Source organism: Euprymna scolopes, chromosome 11 (assembly GCF_053919585.1).
Source record: "Euprymna scolopes isolate OS-2025 chromosome 11, ASM5391958v1, whole genome shotgun sequence".
Lineage (NCBI taxonomy): Eukaryota > Metazoa > Mollusca > Cephalopoda > Sepiida > Sepiolidae > Euprymna > Euprymna scolopes.
In genome coordinates this window covers 107,807,277-107,829,790 of record NC_136492.1, presented here as the reverse complement: position 1 = coordinate 107,829,790, position 22,514 = coordinate 107,807,277, and the positions used below count along the sequence as shown (strand labels likewise).

At 33.2% G+C, this 22,514-nt stretch overlaps 1 protein-coding gene across 1 annotated transcript in view; it reads right to left on the bottom strand.

Annotated features, from left to right (window-relative positions):
- Positions 1-22,514, bottom strand: part of LOC145288051 (uncharacterized) — a 68,799-nt gene that overhangs the window by 45,100 nt on the left and 1,185 nt on the right. Inside the window, exon 2 of the mRNA XM_080136082.1 lies at positions 3,513-3,714. Coding sequence (XP_079992208.1) covers positions 3,513-3,714 — 202 coding nt within the window. The remainder of the gene's footprint in view (positions 1-3,512; positions 3,715-22,514) is intronic.

Here is a 22,514-nt window from a genome sequence, read left to right as displayed (position 1 = left end):
CTCTAGAGCACACTTAAAAGCAAAATCATCATGATTTTTTCTACCCACCACTACAATCGTGACGTCATTCCAGGATGATAACATTGAAAATTCAGAAAAATATGGATCACTCCTACAGAAATTGGCCTAGTTAACCTTCACAGAACACCAACAATATCTATGAATTAAAATAATTTGGAGATCGTAAACTGCTCCAGCCATTTCCAGGACTGACTCCATATCCCAGCCACCGTTAAAAATATACAAGCAATAAAGTAATTTTTAGATCGTAAACTGTTTCAGCCATTTCCAGGACTGATTTAATATTCCTCCACTGTTAAAAATATAAATAAAATAAAGTAATTTTGAGATCTTAAACTGTTTCAGCCATCTCCGGAACTGACTACATATTTCCCCCTAAAAAACAACACTATTACAAACATACATGGCATAAAGTAATTGTTAGATCGAAAACTGTTTCAGCCATTTCCAGGACTGACTTTATATTCCACCACCCTCATTTAATCCCGGACAACATCAAGTCGTCTGCTAGTATATATTTCCTACCTATCCCCTTCAGTTCCGGGCGACGCCAGGCAATAAATGTTAAGAGGTCATAATAGGGGTCTGCGGTCTCTACCAAATTACTAAAGACAATTTCTGGTCTAAACATTTGAAATTTTACTTAGCTGTCGTACAAAGCTAAGACTCTGTAACATCATCTGTGTATAGATACTCTCTCAGGGATTTGTCTATAAAAATGGTCCGGTGGTGAGAGAAGTCATTTTTGGGCTGATGGACTTTAAGTGTCTGAGGGAGTGGCACTCGTCTTACAAGACGTTGCAATCATCATCATATCATATATATATATATATATATATATATATATATATATATATATATATATATATATTTGGCTCTTCAGACCTCAATAGTTAGAATTAAAAAAATTCATTTTAGGAGCAAAAAAATGTTGATATTCTAATGTACTATTGTATAATTATTAGGGTTAGGTAGAAACATAAATCAAATTTATATGTACAATTGTTTCTGAAATGATATCCCTTTATTCATTCAATATTTACAAATAAAGCCATCGAAAAATAAAGTAAAATATTTCTGGATATCGTCTCCTCATCAGCAAAAATAAGGGAGGGGTTGTGCTTAAGATTGGGAAAAGCAACAAAGTTTAACTAGCCTATTGTAGTAAATATAGTTGGTGAACATAGAAATTAATTAGAAAAAGAAATTATGTAGCAATAAAAAATAAAAATTAAAAATTAAAAAATTTTACGGGAAATAATTTTTTTTGTTTATATAATTAATATTAGATATTTCGAGTATATTTATTGTAAATGAGTATCATGTAACGATATAATGTTTATGTGATACAATTAAACTATTGTATACTGATGATTAATCGGTTAAATGGTAAAAGGGGGAAAATAATAATTACATTTTTTATTTTATGCTTGGCCTACCTAATGATAAAATAAAAGATGTCATTATTATTTTTATAAGAGAGAAATTAACTCTAAGTATTAAAAACTGGTTTTATAGAATCTTTCGATATGATATAAGATTTAAACAAAATATGGAATCATATTTACAAGAAATTTAAATAAGAATCTTTGTAAGGGAATGGTTCCATGTTGTTTTGGTTTTTTTTTTTAATTACACCTATAGAATTTCTAATATATCTGCAATACTCCGAGCACAGCACTTTTAAATATATTTAACCGAGGCTTTGCTGTTTTAGACTCTAGTCTTTCAATTATATATATATATATATATATATATATATATATATATATATATATATATATATATATATATATATATATATATGAAGCAGAAAAAGTGTTGGCAAGTAAAAGTATCTTAAAATGAAAAATATAGAATAAACAGATAAACTACTTCAGAACACGATTCTTTTTTTCCCATCTAGAATATATATGTTCTTATTACCCTTGTTGTTGGTCTTCTTTTGTACATGTAATTAGTTATGCAACAAAAAAAAAACGGTAATAAAAACATATTTTGCTCTGCAGTAGTATTGAGCACTTGTTTCAGTTTTACAAATGTAGAGGTCCTGGATATGACCTTAAACTATATCCGATGGTGAGGGCCCCAGCTTGCAGGCCTTAGGGAGTGTGAAGCCACCCTTTAATTGCCATTGCTCCCAGGTCCACTCTGACTCGGAGTGGTAGCACCTGTTAGGGTCCCAACTATGGGTTAAATAGAATACGCCTTAAAAAAACAAATGTACTATATTAAAAAATTGTTCTTCAAAATCACCAGATTCAGCATTAAATAACCTGAAAAGGGTTGATATGCTGTAAAACAAAACCAACCAACCAACAAATGTAGAGTCCGGACTTTACTTTTGTATACACAACATCGCCAAAAGAGGACTCTAGTTACTTTTAACTGGCTGACCGAATCATTCTCATGAACGTGTAGCGACATATAACTGTTTATATAAAACAAATAGAAAATATACATTGCCCTTCTTTGGTATTGAGCACTCTCGTATGAACCGTGTTAAAAAAATTCATTTGTTGCTTCACTACTGAAAAATAAACACATACTTATCACAGAAGACAAGGTGGGAAATTTTGACACATTAAGCTTCTAGATGGCTGACACATATAAAAGATCAAAACGTTTTCTTCTTTTCTTTTTTTCTTTTTTTGTGTTAGTCCTAATCTACGGCATCGGTGTTCGAAATAATGGATATTTCTTTCCACTTGTCACAATCGCATGGTTTAGTTCGAATGGAGGCCCTTTTTACGGAGATCATTATGTAGAGCACCTGTCCATCTCATTATCGGCTTTCTTCTCGTTCGCTTCCTGATGACTTCAAATTTAAACGCGAGTTTCGCAGCCGAGTCATCGTCGTTAACGACGCTAAACATATTCTCTCATCTTACCCTCGATTGGCGTGACGCAGCAACATCTTCGGATATCGTCATTAAAGATGTGATCGAGCAGTGTGAAAAAATTTGTCGAAATTGACTAAGAAAATCTTATAAATGTATAAACGTTATCAAATTGTGTTTTCAGATCACAAATGTCGTTCAATGTGTTATAGCATTTATAAGGATGTTAAGTAAAGATTAAATATCTTCTTCGATGCAACCTTTCTCTCACAGACGTGGTGTTGCTAGTCTCAGTCTTTTCTAGAAACACTATTATGGCACGTGTTTCTCAGAAATGTCTATTCCCTGCTTCCTTTGTCCCAGCGCGTTTGACGTTTATCTAGAGATTTCCATCAATTTGTTATTTGTATACCTCATTATAATATAGCATTATATTCCAGTATCTTCTTTCCAAGGACTGCAAGGTTCTTTAACTCTCTTCTTTCACACTGTTTTCGTTCTACGTACAACCTTGGTTTTTTCAAGACTGAGACCAATAGGCATCTCCTAATCATCCTTCGTTTTTGTTAGCTTTTTATATCAAGTGGCTTCATGCACTGTTTTGAGTGATTTCCATAAAAAAAAAAAAAGATAAAAAGTCACGATACTTACTCTTCCCATGCGTCTGCCTTGGACGTATCCGCCTGAACTAACTCCAATTTCACCTCAGCTTCCGGACATAAAGTATGTAAATGCTCAATTTTCTTCTCATCTTCAAGGTTTGGCACAACACCTCGAACCTTGTAGTTACTTTCTTGCAATTGTTTAATAATATGAGTCGCAATAAAACCGGACGCGCTCGTCACAAGAACCACTGAAATGATGAAAATAAAAAAAAAAGGGGAAAAAAAAAGTCAGATGCGAAAAACAAGATGATTTCGGCGGTTGCGACGAACAATCATATACAGAATTTCAATGTATTCTTCGATCTAATATTAAACTGCATGCCGATTATTTAAGAAATTCAACAGAAATTATTAACAGATACGCATCCCAGAGAATTTGATAAAGAAAGAGCATTTAATAATAATAATAATAATAATAATAATAATAATAATAATAATCCCGTTAAAAACACCGGTTAACGAAGTTAAGCAACGTAGAGCCTGATCAGTACTTAGATGGGTGACCGCTTGAGAATACCAGATGCTGTAAGCATTTCTCTTTTTACAAGGAGGAAGGAAAGACCGATGAACTGAACAAACCTCAGCCGAATAAGTGCGAAGAGAACTGATACCCTGGGGAGGCTTATTGCCACTCAAATCCCAGCAAAGACTAATAGCTGCTGCCAACGAGAAATCAATGGCAAGCAGCTGTTGCGATAATGCAAATTTATTTGCAAATGTTATAGAAAGAGGTGGAGAGTACTGGAAACCTGAAGAGACTTGTTGTCACTCAGCTTCCAGGGAACACCACAGGCTGTTTCCAGGGAAAGATCTCTGAAGACCTGTGTGAAAGCTCCTTGTGGGCCAATAATAATAATAATAATAATAATAATAATAATAATAATAATAATAATAATAATAATAATAATAATAATAACAACAACAACAACAAGCAAAAATAAAAGAAATAATTAAAAAAAAATATTTTATTTCATTCATTACATATTTATAGTGCAAAAAATGTGAATGTTAGGGTTGGAGTTAAATTTTTAAAAGTGCAAGATAGCTGGTTTCGAGGTCAACTTCCTAATATGTCACCTCACGCGTTTGCGTGTGCGTGTCTGGGTGTAGAGAGAGCACTACAAAAATCATAACATAACCAGTTTGATAAGGTGCCAGGGATAAGTAGGAAAATTATTGAATTAATGAAATATCAATATTGATAAATAGAAACCCCCTTTCTTTCACCAATCATGTAAGAAACGTCGCAACCGTAACGAGAAGTCACGCGTGGTGGAAGACTGGGAAAATAAATGTCATTGTACAAAAGAAAATTAAATAAATAGATAAATAGAAGCCCCTTTTTTTCACCAATCACGTGAGAGACGTCGTAACCGTAACGAGAAGTCACGCGTGGTGGAAGAATGGGAAAATAAATGTCGTTGTACAAAAAAAAGAAAGAAAATGAAATAAATAGATAAATAGAAACCCCTTTCTTTCACCAATCACGTGAGAGACGTCACAGCCGTAACAAGAAGTCACGCATGGTGGACGAATGAAAAAATAAATTTCGTTGTACAAAACAAAACAAGAAAATTAAATAAATAGATGAATAGAAACCCCCCTTTCTTTAGCCAATTTCGTTTAAATTGGTTATTTACACCTGCATCGATTTGCCACAGTTTAACTTCATTTATTTACTTGCCTTCCCACGATAAGAGAGTTGGAAACAAGTTTGTTGGTTTTTAGTGTGACGAAATCACACTTGCCCCAAAAGGGACCCTCTAAAGTGTGATATAAATAAAAATTGTTCAAGTCTAGAATGATCTTTCTCTCATTCGCTCGAGCATAAGAAACAGAGGTGTGGGGTATCAAAACAGATGTAACACTGTATTCCTACCCCCCCCCCAAAAAAAAAACGAAACAAATGTAACATAGCATAGACGGTTATATGCAAATATCGAACCATGAGCGAAATGACGTCAAGTTAGAGAAAAAGAAAACTATAGAGAACACGTTGGAGAAGATGATCGCGTTAGAGACGTGGATGATGTACGAGAGCACGTTCGAAAAGACGATCATGTTAGAGACATAGATGACGTTCGAGATAATGATCCCATGAAAGACGTCACATCCGTAACGAGAAGTCATGCGTGGCGAGTGAATGAGAAAATAAATGCTGTTGTACAACAAAAAAAAACGAGTTGAAGTTCTTTTTTTTGTTTGTTTACTTTGCGACTGAGGCTACAACGTGCTGGGTAACGTTACACAAGTTCAATAATTTTCAACTGTCGCAATTAAAAGAAATACACGAGTGCGCGTGTGTGTGTGGGGGTGAGAAGATAATCATTCTCTTATGAAGCAAAAGTCATCTAGCTCTCCTACCGATTCATGAATGCTTCGCGTCTTAGAATCATTAGCAAAATGTATCTTTACAGCTTTTAGAGATAATTGTCATCAGAGGGAAACGGAAGACAAAAAAAAAGACAACAGAGAAAGAGAGAAGGGGGAAGAAAGAGACGGGGAATAAGAGAGAAAATCGAAAATGACAAAGGTGAATTAAGCGAGAGAAAGAGAGATAGGAGAAAGAAAGTGAAAAAAAAAAGAGAAATAAAATCGTAAAATAGCGACGAAAAAAATAAGGAGGTAAGGTCCTAGCGATTTGACAGAAATCAGCTTTTTCTTAGTTAAAAAAAGGCGCATTTCAACCAGAGTGCAGAGAACTCACATTTATGAGAGGTTCTAACGATTTAAGTGGAAATATACTATTTATAAATTAAAAAAGTAGAATTCCGTTAAAAAGCAAAGAACTCACATTCCTAAGTTATAATATGTTTATTAATTTTAAAACTGGATTGTTTTTATTGCGGAATCCCAATTTAAAATAAATAACCACATAAACATATATATATAATAAACAATTATGTGGTTATTTATTTTAAATTGGGATTCCGCATTTCTTTGGATTTCATTCTTTATAATGTTTCTATTGATGTTAAAATGGAACTGTGCATTTCTTTTCATTCCCACATTTCATATTTTTTAATCAATTTGTATACGTAATTGTGCAGTTCCCTTCAGTTTCTTTGTTTTGCTATTTTACATATATTCGAACGGTGCGTTTCTTTCCATGTCATGATTTATTATTTTCTACATATGATACAGTGCGTTTCTTTAAATTTCTTACTTTAATATTGTAAAAATAATTTATATTGAGATTATGTATTTCTTTTGATTTGTTTTTTAACATTAAACTATTTATAATTAATTTTTTATTTGTGTGTATGTGTTTTATTTGTTTTTACATAAGCAGTAATGTATTGCTACACAGTCATGAGCACGTTTCAGTCAGCAAGTTTTTAGTAACTAGAGACCTCACAAGGCGGTCTAGCTTATATGATAGCAAACTTTGCAATGAAGATCTCGAGTCAACTTCCGGTAAAAGCCATTTATAAATAGAAACAAAGGATTGCATTATTAATTCTGAAGAAACAGAAAGGACATGTACAATTACGCATTATATTTATAAATAGAAACAAAGGATGGAATTGATCTAAAAACAAATAAAAATATACCTTGCTCTACTTCGGTAATGAGCACTCTTGTATTAACTACGTTATACTTCACTGGTTACCTTACCTTTGAAAAATAACAACCTCAAAATTATATATATATATATATATATATATATATATATGTGTGTGTGTGTGTGTGTGTGTGTGTGTGTGTGTGTTTTATTTTTTTTATTACCGTTTTATCTGTTTGGTTACATATGTTTCAGATGTTGGACCATGTTTACGATCCAACAGCCTCGTCAGACCTTACAGAAGTGGCTGTTAGTACTTGGAAGAAGTGTTTTAGAAGCCTTTTCATGTATTTCGTCGATTTTTTAAAAGATATTTTAGAATGGGGAATGTATTTTATTCATTTCCTTCTTTAATATATTTAAAAAAAAAAATTGACTGCATTTCTCTCATTTCTTTTATTGATATATTTTTATTTTAAAATGAGATTTTGCATTTATTTCATTTCTTTACTTTTCCTCTTATTTTTTAATTTATATTAAAATGGGGGTTGTATATTATTTTGCTTTCTTTTCCCTTCATATTTTCATAATTTCAAGGCTGTATTTTGCATTTTTTAAAATTCTTGTATATTTGCAATGAACTTAAAATTTAATTCTTATTTCTTTTACATTTTCAAATAAGATTGCTCTTTTTGTCTCCAACTTTAAATTAATTTTAAAAATGAAATATTCAATTTTTTATTCACTTTTTTTAAAATATATATATGTAAATTAATTTAAATATGGTATTGTTTATTTCGTGCCATTTTAAGCATTTTTAATCTTTTTGTAATTATTTGAAAATATGGGACAGTGAATTTTCATTTCTTTTCATTTCAGTTGTTGATATTATTATATACCATTTCTAAGATGGCGTAATGTAAGCAAAAAATAAGGTAATTGTAGCATTTCTTCAAATTTTCTGATTTTTTAATCATGCCCAGATCATATCCTTTTCGTGGATTGATAGTTACTATTTCTTCTGATGAGTTAAAGGCAAAATAGATTCATTGATTGATATAATAATTAAGTGAATGATTTTGTGATACGAAACAGATACTGTCATGAAATGTAAATGTCAACTGAATTAAAGAAATAGATTTGGAACAGACTTTTGTCATTTATTCATTATATGCTCTGTAATTACATTGAGCTTCTTAAATAATGATTGGTATATATAGAAAGGAAATATAAGCGAATAAAAATATTTCTACAGATATATATATATATATATATATATATATATATATATATTCTTTTTTACTAATGTTAAAATTAATTTTTATTTTATTTTTAATTCCCTTTGTTTTTCATCTGTGATATAATGTTATTATTTCATAATTTGTATATTTTCTAATGATATTATCTACTAATTTAGAAAGAAATTGCCGACTCATTCTTCAAGACAGGAAATTAGTCAGCAACTGTTTCAAATGTAAATTTTAGTAGACGCTAACTACGGATTTTATTCATCGGCGTTGCTTGATGAGTGTACAGTGAAGCAAAAGTTGCATAATCCATAAGCGCAACTCCTATTTTTAACCGACATTGCTTGATGAATCAATAGTGAAGCAAGGGTTGAGTAATCCCTAAACAAACTTTGCCTTCTGACCGTGAATATTTGTTCTACCCGACGATGTTTAGGATAAAAAAATTGTAAGATTAGAGTATTAATGTTGGTAAGAACTAATAGCTTCATCAACATTACGTAGCTTTTTAATATTCAGGGGGTAGAAAAGCACTTAGGAATTAATCTGATCATTTGTTCTATTTAGTGTTGTCCAGGATAAAAAAAAACTGTCTTCACAACCTGGTAAGTGATGCTCTTTTTCTTCCCTGCAGCCTCTTTCCCACAGAAGAGACGTTGCAAGCCTGTCTTTGCTTTATCATTAGTTTCATGGCAAGTGCTCATCTGAGCTCTAATAATAGTCTTCCCCCTTGCCAGACTTTCACAACAAACACTCGTCTATCTACAACCACTATCAACAATTTCCCCCATTATCTGTGTTTGAATCTAAACGCAGATTCCATGAACAAAGTTTCTTTCCTAGAACTGCACGCCCGTGGAACTCTCTTCCGTTGCCTACTTTCCAGCCGATTACAATATGGCCGTCTTCAAGTTCAATATAAAGTTCTTGTTGAACCGCCCTCTTAAATAATCCAATTATACCAAACTTCCCACCACTAACAATTACTACACTCTTGTCCCAATGGCAATCGATCACTTATTAACCTTTATCCTAGAGTGGCCTTTGGGCCTTGATAAGTGATGATCCCCTTGTGAAAAAGAAATACCGTATTACATTTGGTAAATGATATACCTTAAATAACTTTTGGCTATTTTCTGTATCAATATACTTTCTCTTCATATTATTGTGAAATGGAGGTGGACAAGAAGAAATTAAAAATTGTCCGGGACCATTTGTTCCACTCACTGTTGTTGAAAATCAATCATTTTAATATATATATATATATATATATATATATATATATATATATATATATATATATATATATATATATATATATATATATAACGACTATTGGTTTCATTAACATGTGACTTCTTTATATGTTTAAATGGGGAGGGAAAGAAATTAGGGTTGAATAATTGTTCTACTAGGCGTTATCCGAGAATCGTATTATTATCGTTATCAACATAATTTATCTTCATATTTTTTTAACATAGGCATCACCACTTATCAAGGTCAAGAGGCCACTCGAGGATAAGGGTTAAAGAGTCTACAGTATAAATTGGAAAATATAGTAATCGTTAGTAAATGGAAATTCGGTAAATTTGTCAACAAGTGGAACGGCTAATAAAGAACTTGTTTACGTTAGACTTGAAGACAACCATATTGTAGTCAGCTGGAAAGCAGGAAAACGGAAGACAATTCCACAGGCGTGCATATTATTAGGAATTATGGGGTTAGGGACAAAAAATTGCGAATTGTTCAGAACCATTTGTTCTACTCGGCATTGTCCGGGATTAAATATTGTAAGATAGCAATATTACTTTTGGTAAGTGATATATATTAAATCGCTTCCAGCTTTTGTCTTTATCGATATTCTGTAACTTCTTAACATGTGGGAATGAAAGAGGGGGGGGGGGTGAGAATTGATGGATACCATTTGTTCTGCTGTGTATTGTATCGGGATCTTAAAATTGTAAGATTATAGTATTTGATAACTAGAACATATTAATTCTCGTTGGACTATTATCTTCATAAACATAATTGACCTCATATTATTGTGAAATGAAGTAGAGAATGCAGGACAAAAGCAATTGATCGGAACCATTTTTTATACTTGGCGTTATCCGGGAGCAAAAATTGTAAGCTTACATTACTTCGTAAGAGATTTATAGTAAACTCTTCGGACTATTGACTTAATCAGCATCACACACTTTCTTAATATGTTTAAATAGATGAAAGATGAAGAAAATAACGATTGATCGGGATCATTTGTCCTACTCGGCATTGATAAAAAAATAAATGGTAAGATGACAATATTACTTTTAGTAAAGGACAATAGCATATCTCTTCGGACTATTTTTATCATCATTACGTAGCTTCTTAATATGTTTAAATGAAAGACAGGGAAAGGATTTGGAATTGATCTGGACCATTTGTTCAATTCGCTGTTATTTTTAATTTCTTTTTTTTTTTTTTCAGGATGAAAATTGGAAAATTACAGTATTACTTTTGTAACGTTGCCCGGAAACCAACACGTTGTGAACTCAGTCGCAAAGTAGATGAAGAATAGCAAAAGAACTTCAACTTGCATTTTTTGTTGTTGTAGTAGTAGTAGTAGTAGTAGTAGTAGTAGTAGTAGTAGTACCACAACATTTATTTCCTCAGTCTCTCGTTACCACGGTGACGTCCATCACGTGATCGTCATTCTCACCTCTTATGTAATCTCGAACGTTATTTCCGTCTCGAACGTGATCTCTTTTTTAAAGTCTTTATTTTCACCTACTGGTGACATCATTTCGCATACATTTGCATATAGCTGTCCGCGATATGTTCATTATTGGTAAATGATATATATTAAATCTCTTCGGGTTACTCTTCGGGTTACTGCCTTTACGAAGATTATGTACCTTTCTAATATGCTGAAATGGGAGGGGGTTAAGGTTAGGGTTAGGGTTAGGGTAGAACTTATGAATTGATCGGGACTATTTGTTGAACTCAGCGTTTTCAAGGATAAAAAATTGCATTACTTTTTGTAAGCTGCATAAAATCTCTCGAACTATTAACTTTATCAACATAATTTCTCTTCATATTATTGTGAAATGCGTAATAAAGAAGAGAAATTAGTAATTGAGCGGGAGATTTTGTTCTACTTGCAATTGTTTGGGATCAGAATTCTTATTTGTATTATTTCTCATAAGGGATATATAGTAAATCTCTTCAGACTATTGACGTCATCAACATTACGTATCTTCATAATGTGTTGAAATGGAGGGGAGAGACATTAATAATCCACCAGGACCATTTATTTTACTTACTGTTGTTTAGGATAAATAATTATAAGATTAAAGTAGTTTTTATTTTTTTATTACATTTTCACCCTAAGCAATGCACAGTGTCACTTTAATGTAGCGACTACTATCAGTAGCATAAGTTGTAGGGATACTATTTAGGGGGTTGAGCAGCGAGATGTCTGTTCATATTACACTTGAACTTCTGCTTATCAGTACAGTTGGGAACACAGGAACCCGGAAGGAAGTTCCAAAGTCTAGCATTTCTGGGGTAAAAAAACTATTTGGCTCTTTATTACATCTAGGGATCTCTACTGTGTAGGGGTGGGATTTTGCTGCTTGTCGGGTTTGACGGGGGTATTTACATCCAGAGCGTATAAGGGCTTGTAGTTTTTCGAGCATCTACCATTAAAATACTTGTAAAACAGGCAGAGGGATGCAACATTTCGTCGGTGGGACAGGAATTGAAGCCTAGATGACATTTCAGGACCTATCAGATTGGTGGCTCTCTTTTGAACTCTGTCCAAGAGTGAGAAACCAGTAGCAGATGCACCAGTCCAACTGTGACAACAATACCCCATACATGGGCGAATGGTGGTCTTATAGAGGTACAGGATATTTTCAGGCGTAAGTAACTTTCTAGCACTAGAGAGAGCCCACCTTCTTTGCAGCAGCCTTGGCAATGCTCTCGATGCATCTGTTCCAACTCATGTTCCCTGTATTAGTTTTGTTAAGGGATATATATTTACGCTTTTTAGACTATTGTCTTTATCAACATCGTTGACGTTAAATTATCATGAAATGACGGAGTAGGTGGAGGAGAAACTAGGAATTGACCGGGACTACTTGTTCTACTCCATGTTATTCGGGATCAAAGATTGTGTAAGATTATGCTATTCATTTTGATAAGGTATATAAAGTAAATCGCGTCGGACTATTGACTTGCTCATCATTCCGTAAGTTCTTTATATATTGAAATGGAGTGGAGAAGAAATAAGGAATTGATCAGGACCATTCGTTCTACTAAGTGTTTTTTTTTTTTAATTTTTACACAGGAATCCCCACTTATCAAGGCCCGGAGGCCACTCGAGGATATGGGTAATAGTATACATTAATCAATGTGATTATAGCCTAGTAAACATTAGTAGTGGGAATTTTGTTAATTGGATTACTTAGGGGGATGGTTCATCAAGAACTTGTTTACGTTGGACTTGAAGACAATCATATTGTAGTTAGCTGGAAAGCAGGCAAACGGAAGAGAGTTCCACAGCAGGCGTGCAGTTCTAAGAAAGAAACTTTGTTCATGGAATCTACATATCTTAGACACAGATAAAGAGTGTGGGAAGTGTTGTCCAGGATCAAGAATTCTTCTTCTTACTTTTGGTAATGAATATATAGTAAATCTCTTCGGACTATTGACTTCATCAACATTATGTATCTTCTTAATATGTTAAAATAAGGGGGTGATTAAAAATTGACGGGACCATTTTTTCTACTCGGCGTTGTTTGGGATGAAAGAAAAATTGTAATATTCCTGTATTACTTTTGGTAAGTGGTACATATTAAATCTCTTTGGACTATTGCATTTATCAGTATCATTTATCAGGGTAAGAAATTAGGAATTGATCAGAAGTATTTGTTTTTTTCGGCGTTGTCCGGGACCAAAAATCTTTATTACCATTATTTCTCTTCATACTTTGAATTTCACCGCACTTTTTATCTATAAATTAATACGATAGTTTGGTGTTATTTTATGTGTCAGGCTTACATCTTTTTTCTTCCGAGTGACTGTCGTTTAATTGTTATGCCCTTCCATTTCTTGTAATAAATAATTTTACGAATAATTCTTCATAAGTTTTTGTTTTGGTTTGGTAAAGGAACTCAACTTATATATATACATATAAAATGTTTCTTCATAAGTTTTGTTTCGGTTTTGATTCAAGCTGATGCACCGAAGTCATATGGATATATTTATTTTAGTTTTGAAATCATAACTTTATAATACATAAGAATCGATAGAAAATTGACTCTATAAAAATATATACGAAATCTGCATACATTAAAATATCAATTTAAGCGTATTTTACGACCGGGCGTCCCTGCTAGCTTAGATAAATACTTTTGCAGTTTTAACAAAAGAGCTACAATAATATCAGGGCGTCTCCATTTACGCTGAACATCTACAGAATGACAACATCAATATATTACATATGAAAGAGTTCGTTGCGGAATTTCCACAGATCCCGCTAGTTATTTATTATTATTAAATGATTTTATACGTGAGAGGGTAACGAACACTTTGGTTCTACTTGGCATTTCCTGGGAGCAAATAAATTGCCATTATTCACATCATTTTACTTTGATTTTAATCGTTCCTTTGCCAGTGCTGTGAAGTTCTTTGTACTAACATTACAGTATTATATTTTATAAGAATCTTCTGTTCTACTTATATAGAGCTATAAATGTAAGGTACAGTATTACATTTAAACCTCTTTGGGTTATTTTAATTATTAACATCATTTCTCTTCATATTATTATTGCTTTTAAGACAAATAGCCTCGATAAATGATTTACAATATTATTTTAAAAACAAAAAAACATTAAAATAAGAAAGAGAGAGAGAGGGGGGGGAGTGGGCTGGACGGGGAAGGAAGAGATGGCTGATAGAAGGAAATAATGGGGTAAGAGGAAAAAGAAAAAAGACAGATAGACGAGTAGAAAGAGGGAGAATATAAAGATGTTATACACATTATTTATTAACTTCAATTTTGTTTTTCTTTTTTTATGGCCCCGGGGAGTAGCACGCCTAGTTTTTTTTATTATTATTTATAAAAGAAATAATAACAACAACAACAACAAATAATAATAATAATAATAATAATAATAATAATAATAATAATAATAATAATAATAATAATAATAATCCGTGTCAGTTTGTAAATAAATTAAGGTCAGTGGCTAAGTTAAGGTAGGCCACGTTCTGATTCTTTTATTACAAGGAACTTTCAAACAGATTTTCAGAGATCTTTCCCTGAAAACAGCCTGTGGTGTTTCCTGGAAACTGAGTGACAACAAGTCTCCCCAGGTTTCCCGTACTCTCCTCCTCTTTCAATACCATTTACAAATAAATTTGCATCATCTCAACAGCTGCTTGCCATTGATTTCTCGTTAGTAGCAGCTATTGGTCTTTGCTGGAATTTGAGTGAGACTAAGCCTTCCCAAGGTCCCAGTTCTCTTCGCACTTATTGGTCTGATCAGTTCATCGGTCTTTTCTTCCTCCTTGACTATTTGGTTATTTGGTCTCACTCTTTTTTTGGGGGGGGGGCAATGGGGGTAGGGTTGGGTTAGAGAACTTATAGATATGCGGTTTCATTGTTCTTGGTTACATGCAGTGTTTCATGTTTTGCCTTTGCAACAGTTTGTCTGGCCCGTGTTTGTTGCTCCTGTGTGTTAGTTTCCACATTCAAGGGGGTTTCTTAATATTTCAGTTGTTTTCATGATTTTTGTTCGCTGTATTTTTCCAGTCATTCCTTTGATTCCAATTTCTCCCATTCTTTTTCAAAATTTTTGTGAATTGTTCCTAGTGCTCCTACTATTATAGATATTATTTTGATTTTCTTCATCTTCCATATCCCTTTTAGCTCTTTGGCTAACTCTGTGTATTTGCTCCGTTTCTCCTTTTCTTTGATAGTCACCCTGTGGTCAGCTGGAACAGCAAAGTCTACGATTTGACAGGATTTTTTTTCTTCTTAATTATTACGACATCCGGTCTTCTTGCTTGGATGGGTTTATCAGTTTGTATGTCCATGTCCCATAGGACTTTGTGATTCTCGTTTTCAAGTACTGTTGCCGGCTTATGTTTGTACCACTTGTCTCGTGAAGTTCTTTGCATAATTCCCAGTGTACTACCCTTCTCGCTTGGTTGTGTCTGTTCTTGCATTCCTTTTGGGCCAGTTTGCTGCATTCACTTATTATATGGTTTATCGTCTCGTTTCTTTGCCCACAGAGCCTGCATTTGCTGTTTTTTTGTGTTTTGTCAATCCTTGCTTTGATGTGGTTGGTTCTTATCGAGTTGTCTTGTGCTGCAGTTATTAGGGATTCAGTTTCTTGTAAGATTCTTACACCGGAATTACATTACATTAAATTTATGTGCGAAACTGATCACCCACATTTTACCCAAAGTTTTCCATGTAATCGTCTAAAAAAGACATACTCTCATTTTTAATTTTTAATGAATTATCATTGAGGAGAAGGGTAAACATTTACCATATTTAAAAAAATATTCATGTTTCTTGTAGAAATTATTAATTAGTCTCAGTAATTGAAATAAAAACGAAATTAAAACGAAAGGAAAATGTGAGAATTGACAAAACTTTGCGAGTTCATAAAATGAAAAAAAAAGAAAAATATGTTTTCAATTTAAGCAAAATTCAACAAAAAACTAAATAAGTAAACGACTTAGTTGATATTTTTTCCAAAATTTTTTTATATATATATTGAAAAAGTTTAAACAATAGGTCAAGATTTATTCCTACTTGTGAAGATGAATCAAAAACCGACGATCGAAGAATTAGTTTCAAAATATTCGTTCTCCTCTCTCTCTCTCTCTCTCTCTCTCTCTCTCTCTCTCTCTCTCTCTATATATATATATATATATATATATATATATATATATATATATATATATATATATATACGGCATAAACACGTTGACACACCGATTCTCGTCAGATCACCGAAGTTAGCTAATGTTGAGCCTGGCTAGTACCAGATGGGTGACCATTTGGGAATTCTCGGTGCTGTATGTGCTCTCCGCTTATCTCAGCATTGTTTCCAGTTGTCCTGTACCTCCACTTGCCACTAGTATTCAACATTGTCGACTCAGGAGAGGTGTGGTTGGAGATTGCGCAACTCTTGCCACAAAAATTCCACGCACAGACACTCTTACAGTGGGTATCTATAGTCTGTCAAGACTGAAGGAAGCCACCATATATATATATATATATATATATATATATATATATATATATATATATATATATATATATATATATATATATATATATATATATATATAATGGCTTCATCATTGTAGAATATACTTTATGTACAATACAAATAAATGAGTAATGTCAGCTTTTAATCCTCAGCTGAAAAAGCCTACTAAGTCCTGACTCTGCGCGCGTCTATCAACTAATGCAAGGTGCGTAGTAGTAGTAGTAGTAGTAGTAGTAGTACTCTTAGTGCAAGTCGTATAGTTGTTCAAACTGGTAAATGGGCGTGGTTGACGCAACAAGTACCCGCCCATCCATCAAGACGTATACGAAAAACCACTTGCTTTCTTTAAGTTGATCTTATGTGCGTATGTCTGAGTGTCGTCACATCAAATTATTGATTTCATCTGCGTTCGATCTGATTCTCAAAAGTTACACGAATTTTATTGAATCATTTTTCGGGGAGGGGTGGGGGAGAGAGACATTATTTGTTGTGCTATGTTTTTTGTTATCTTGTTACTTTTGTTTGTTTTTTTTAACCTAATTTTTGTTCCGATTTTATTTTTTGACGGAATCCACAGAAGTATAGAAGCAAATATTCTCATCTCTTCAATTACAAGTGGGACACCAACCTTCCCACCAACCAATTTCACTTAAAACATCACGTGCAGATGAGGTTTGCATTTTTTTTTAATTTTTTTTTTACTATTTCCATTTCCGAATGGTGAACACTTCTTTTTTCATTTCCGTTGCTTCTTTCTTTCGATGTCAATTTTATCTGCAAACAATGCTGCATTCTTTGATGTTCATTGCAAATGTCCCCCACCCCCACCCTCAAAAAAAAAAAGAAAAAAAAGAAAAGGAAAGAAAAGAAAAAAAAAACGGATTAAAACTATTTTCATTGTTGGAGAACCGGAACTCCGTACGACGTACGAGACAATAAGTAAAGTCTACATGTGACTTTCTAACCCCCTCCCCCCCTCACTGACGATGATGATGATGATGATGATGATGATGATGATGATGTAACACACACACACACACACAAATGAAATAGCGATGTGCAACAAGTCCGTCTTGATGAATCATCTTATTCATTATTTTTTAATCTTCAGTTTCAGATTTATTAATGGGGATGGGAGTGTATGTGGGGAGGGGGCTGTTGCATTTAACTCCTCGTCGGAAAAAATGAAATCGATTCTTCTAATCACTTTCTTTCTCCACTGCATTTGGACATCATTTGGAATTGCATCAAAACAATCATCTAACTCAAAAGTTACGATGAACGTTACCCCCCCCCCCAGCAAAAAAAAAAAAAAAAAAAAAGAAGAAAGTTTTCCCTGCTGCGATTATGTAGGCTTTCAGTTTGCAACATTTTTGCAACATCACCCTCGCATCGAAAGTAACGGAGGGTTTGATCATTGGTTTCTATAGATTGCACAACCGTTGTCTTCCTGAGGAAAACAAGATAAAAAAAAAAATGATTGAATTCGTTTTTTTTTTGTTTTGTTTTTTTTGCAAATAATCAAAATGCAACCTAGTTCAATAAACCGAATTGTCGATCGAAATTTCAGTTTAAAATTTAAAAACTGGAGTTTTAGAATCGGCATCGGAAGAAAAGTCATTTTGACATAAATTAAAGCTTTTAATATATTCTAGCGTGTCATCAGCATCAGTGGAAGGAAATAGACGCGCGATTCTGCTACTGCTTCTTCTTCTTCTTCTTCTTCTTCTTTCTTCTTCTTCTTCTTCTTCTTCTTCTTCTTCAGCACCGCACGCCTGTGTGTGTGTGTGTGTGTGTGTGTGTGTGTGTGTGTGTGTGTGTGTGTGTGTGTGTGTGTGTGTGTGTGTGTGTGTGTTGGGGCTTCATGCGAGAACTGCTAGACATTTGCATTTTCTGATATCAAATCGAATCACAAGATTTATGAATGCTTATTTTGTCGGATCGGTACGAAAAGCAATATTAGATATTCGATATCCAATATTCGATATCCAATATTCGATATTCCATTGCTAACGGTAAGACTGATAATCTCATGATTGCGTCTTTACGCCGACGACAAGTCTCTACCTTTTTGACACATGCGCTCGTCATTATTATCATATGTTCTTCTCTAACTTAAGTCTGGCCTTATGATTCAGAGCAAAGCGTAGTATCTGTTCTTATATTACACTTTATTTTTTGTATTCTCGATTAGTGAAACTGAAATTCTATTAGACCAAGGCACTGTTTCTATCAACCTAGCGTGCACTATTTGCGAGAGCTGTATTTCACATAAAATTTTAAACTGATCTTGTGTTTAACGTTGCCCTCATGGGGAAGCAAGCAAGGGAAGACATTAAATTTTCGGTCCTTTTAATAATAAGCAACGAAATATTGTTTGAATTAAATTTGGGGCAATAATTTTAACAGTTGTGTGTGCGTGCGTGCGTGCGTGTGTGTGTGTGTGTGTGTGTGTGTGTGTGTATAATGAATCAAAAATAATTTCAATGCGATGAATTTTAGAAAATTAAATGAGTGAACAAATTTAGAAAAGTACATGGGTGAAAATAATTTAGAATAGATGGGTGAAAAAAAAAAGAAATAAAAATTTAGAATAGTAGATGGGTGAACAAAATTAGAATAGTAGATGAATGAAAAAAAATTAGAATAATAGAAATTTGCAAAAATTTAGAATAGTAGATGGGTGAAAAAAATTAGAAAAGTAAATGGATGAAAAAACTTTTTAGAATAGTAGATAAATGGAAAAAAATACAATAGTCGCTGGGTGAAAAATATTAGAATAGTAGATGGGATAAAACATTTTGAATATTAGATGGGTAAAAATAAAATTAAGAATCTGAAGTGGGTGAAAACATTTAGAAAAGTAGATGGTTAAAAAAAGAAGAAGAATATATGGGTGAAAAAAATTAGAATCGTAGATGAGGGGAAAAAAATTTAATAGTAGATGCGTAGAAAAAAAAGTTGAATAGCAGATGAGTGAAAGCAATTACAACAGTAGATCAGTGAACAAATTTAGTATAGTAGATAGGTGAAAAAATTTAGTATAGTAGATAGGTGAAAAAATTTAGTATAGTAGATCGGTGAAAAAATTTAGTATAGTAGATAGGTGAAAAAATTTAGTATAGTAGATAGGTGAAAAAATTAAACTTGTACATGCGTGAAAAATAAATTAGAATAGTAGATTGGTGCAAATCTTAGAATAATAAATGGATGAAAAAAATTAGAATCGACGATGCGTGAAAAAAATGTTAAAAATTAGATAGGTGAAAAAATTTAGTAGAATTTTGAAAAAAATTAGAATAGTAGATGGGTGAAAAAATTTAGAATAATAGATGAGTAAAAATAAATTTAGAATAAGAGATGGATGTAAAAAATTAGAATTGTAGATGGATGAAAAATTTTTTGCAAATTAGATAGGTGAAAAAAATTAGAATAGTAGATGGGTGAAAAAAAAATTTAAATAGATGGGTGAAAAAATTTAGAATAGTAGATGGGCGACAAAAAAAAGGGACGGGGGAGGGAAGAAACCCACTCAACTAGAAACCAAGATCGTCTTTTTCAATCAAAAATAAGTCAAAGAATGAAATGACAAACGAACACCGGTGAACGCGGATACCATTTTTGTGAACTATTCAATATGGTTTCACATGCAAATAGTAAAACCCAACCGTAAAACATGAAAACCGGTCACAATGTCAGTGAAACCTACACAAACCAATGTTGCTTTTTCCTATTACAACATTTTAAACAAAATGACATTTTTTTAAAAATAAAAAAACAAAAATCTTGTAATCTGTATACGTTTTTTTTTATTTTTTTTATTTAGCCTGAACTGCTCTGAACTTATTTGAAACGCGGAACATTTAATCTGGGTTACAAAACGTAGTATTTTATTGTGCTTTTAATTATAAAATAATATATTTTTATTGACTTATAGTCCAAATTTAAATTGTATTCATTTTTTTTTTTTTTTGGCAAATAAATAATTCAAAGTGTAATAGTATCCATTGTATCCACAATCGGCGAAGAGAGATCCTTCTAGACTGAGACAAATTTATATTTGATCTCAATCCGATTTTTTTTTTACCAATATTTGCGAATAAATAAAGTAGACTCGGTTAAAACATTATTTTTTAATCGAAAACGTTACGAATTTTTAAGAGGCCATATTTTATTTAGAGACCCATGTTTTTTTTTGTTTTTTTTTTAAGAGTTCCATGGTTTGAAACTAAATAGAAAGAACGGAAAGATGTAATTTCAAATGAAAAGAAAGTTTCTTGTAGAGATGAGGAATATGGTTTTCAGTTCGATCTTATGATTATCACTACTTGCAACTGCTGCTAAATGTATCCGTCAGCTATGACGTTTTTTCCCCCTATCATGTCACGCAAGGTACACTATGTAAACGTTTTCATTTTGGAAGAACATGGAATTTTATAGGATAATGAGTAAACAATCATCGTTGATAATTTCTTTTAGTTTTTCGCAAAATCAAGATCTAAAAACAACGAAAATCGACGTCGATTTGCCGTAGCAAGAATAGCAGTAATCCGTGCGTCGTCGAGTCGACCGCCGCGGCGCGCGGCGCTAGTTTGCTCGTTTGCGTCCCCAGTCGCAGGGAAGAAGGTGTCCATCTCGAGTCGGGCGATTTTTATTTTTCTCCTAAATCTTGAATACTCTCCTTTTTTTCTTTTTTTTTTTTTTTTTTTTGACAATCAGGATATTCATCATTTTCAGAAACTGACATTGTGTCTAACTTTCCCCCTTACGAGGAGGGGAACAAGGAAGTAAAAAAGGGGCTGGTTTTGTAGAGTCTGAAGAGAGCAGCCAGCGTACGTGTGTTTGTTTTCCGGAAACCGGCCGGTCTATGAGATGAGGCTGCCTTTTGTGTGAACTTAGCTTATTAAATAACTGAACGCACACGAATTATTTTAACATTTTTAATTAGAAAAGTGTGTGTGGGGGTAGGGGTGGAGGGGGGGGGGAGATGACAACTGCTGAGGTTCCGAAATTGTACTGCTGGAAAATGAGGTCGTTGTAAAAAAATTAAAAAATAAATAAAAAGAATGTTTTTTTTTTTTTTAAAATTTCCATTGCATTTATGAAGACAATGACTCAGTGCTTCTTTTCCGTCGTTCCACGCACATACGAATTTTCATTATGTGAATTATCCGGAAACAAACACCTGACTGCTATCAATGCCATGGAGAGTGGTGGTGGTGGGGAGTCAGATGTAATTCTTCTTTTGATTTTTTTTTTTTTTTTTTTTTGAAGAGGAGTTTTGCCCCAGCTGCTATTTCAATTTAACGCTGTTTTTGCTGCTCCAGGAAGGGTGGAAGCGTTCTTTTCGGTGGGACCCATTTGAAATTCTGCAAAGAATATGATTCCTCAGTTTTTGAAACAGCTCAACATCTTGTTAACAACTTAGTCATACCCACTGGAAAGCAAGACGCCCCCCCTCACACACACATTCTTTTTCTTGTTCTTTTACATGCTAGCAGCAGGAAGGGAAATCGTTTTAAAACTCCATTAATCTTAAGAATTAATGTTCTATAAAAGTCTGGTACAATTTTTTTCTTCAATCAACTTGACGACACAGATTGTCAAAACAGGAAGAGAACGCGAAAGACATTTCATTATTCCGAAAGAAATCTGATTTGTTGCGGTGTACCAAACCCTATGGCCTAAAAAAACCAACATCGGTTAATTACAAATCATTTTTACATAAATGATTTCATAATAATAAACTGCCATTTCTTTACGCATAATAGCCGAACCATAATCTTTTAAACATAAAAAAAGAGAAAGCAAGAAAGGAAGGGGGGGGGGACGGATGTAGACATTAATATGTTTAACATTAACGAGACGCTCTAGTCCATCGCATTCAATTATTGAAAATGCCCTATTTTTCTTAAAATCTGACAATATGTAATGGTGAAAGTTCTAAGGTCCTTAATATTTGT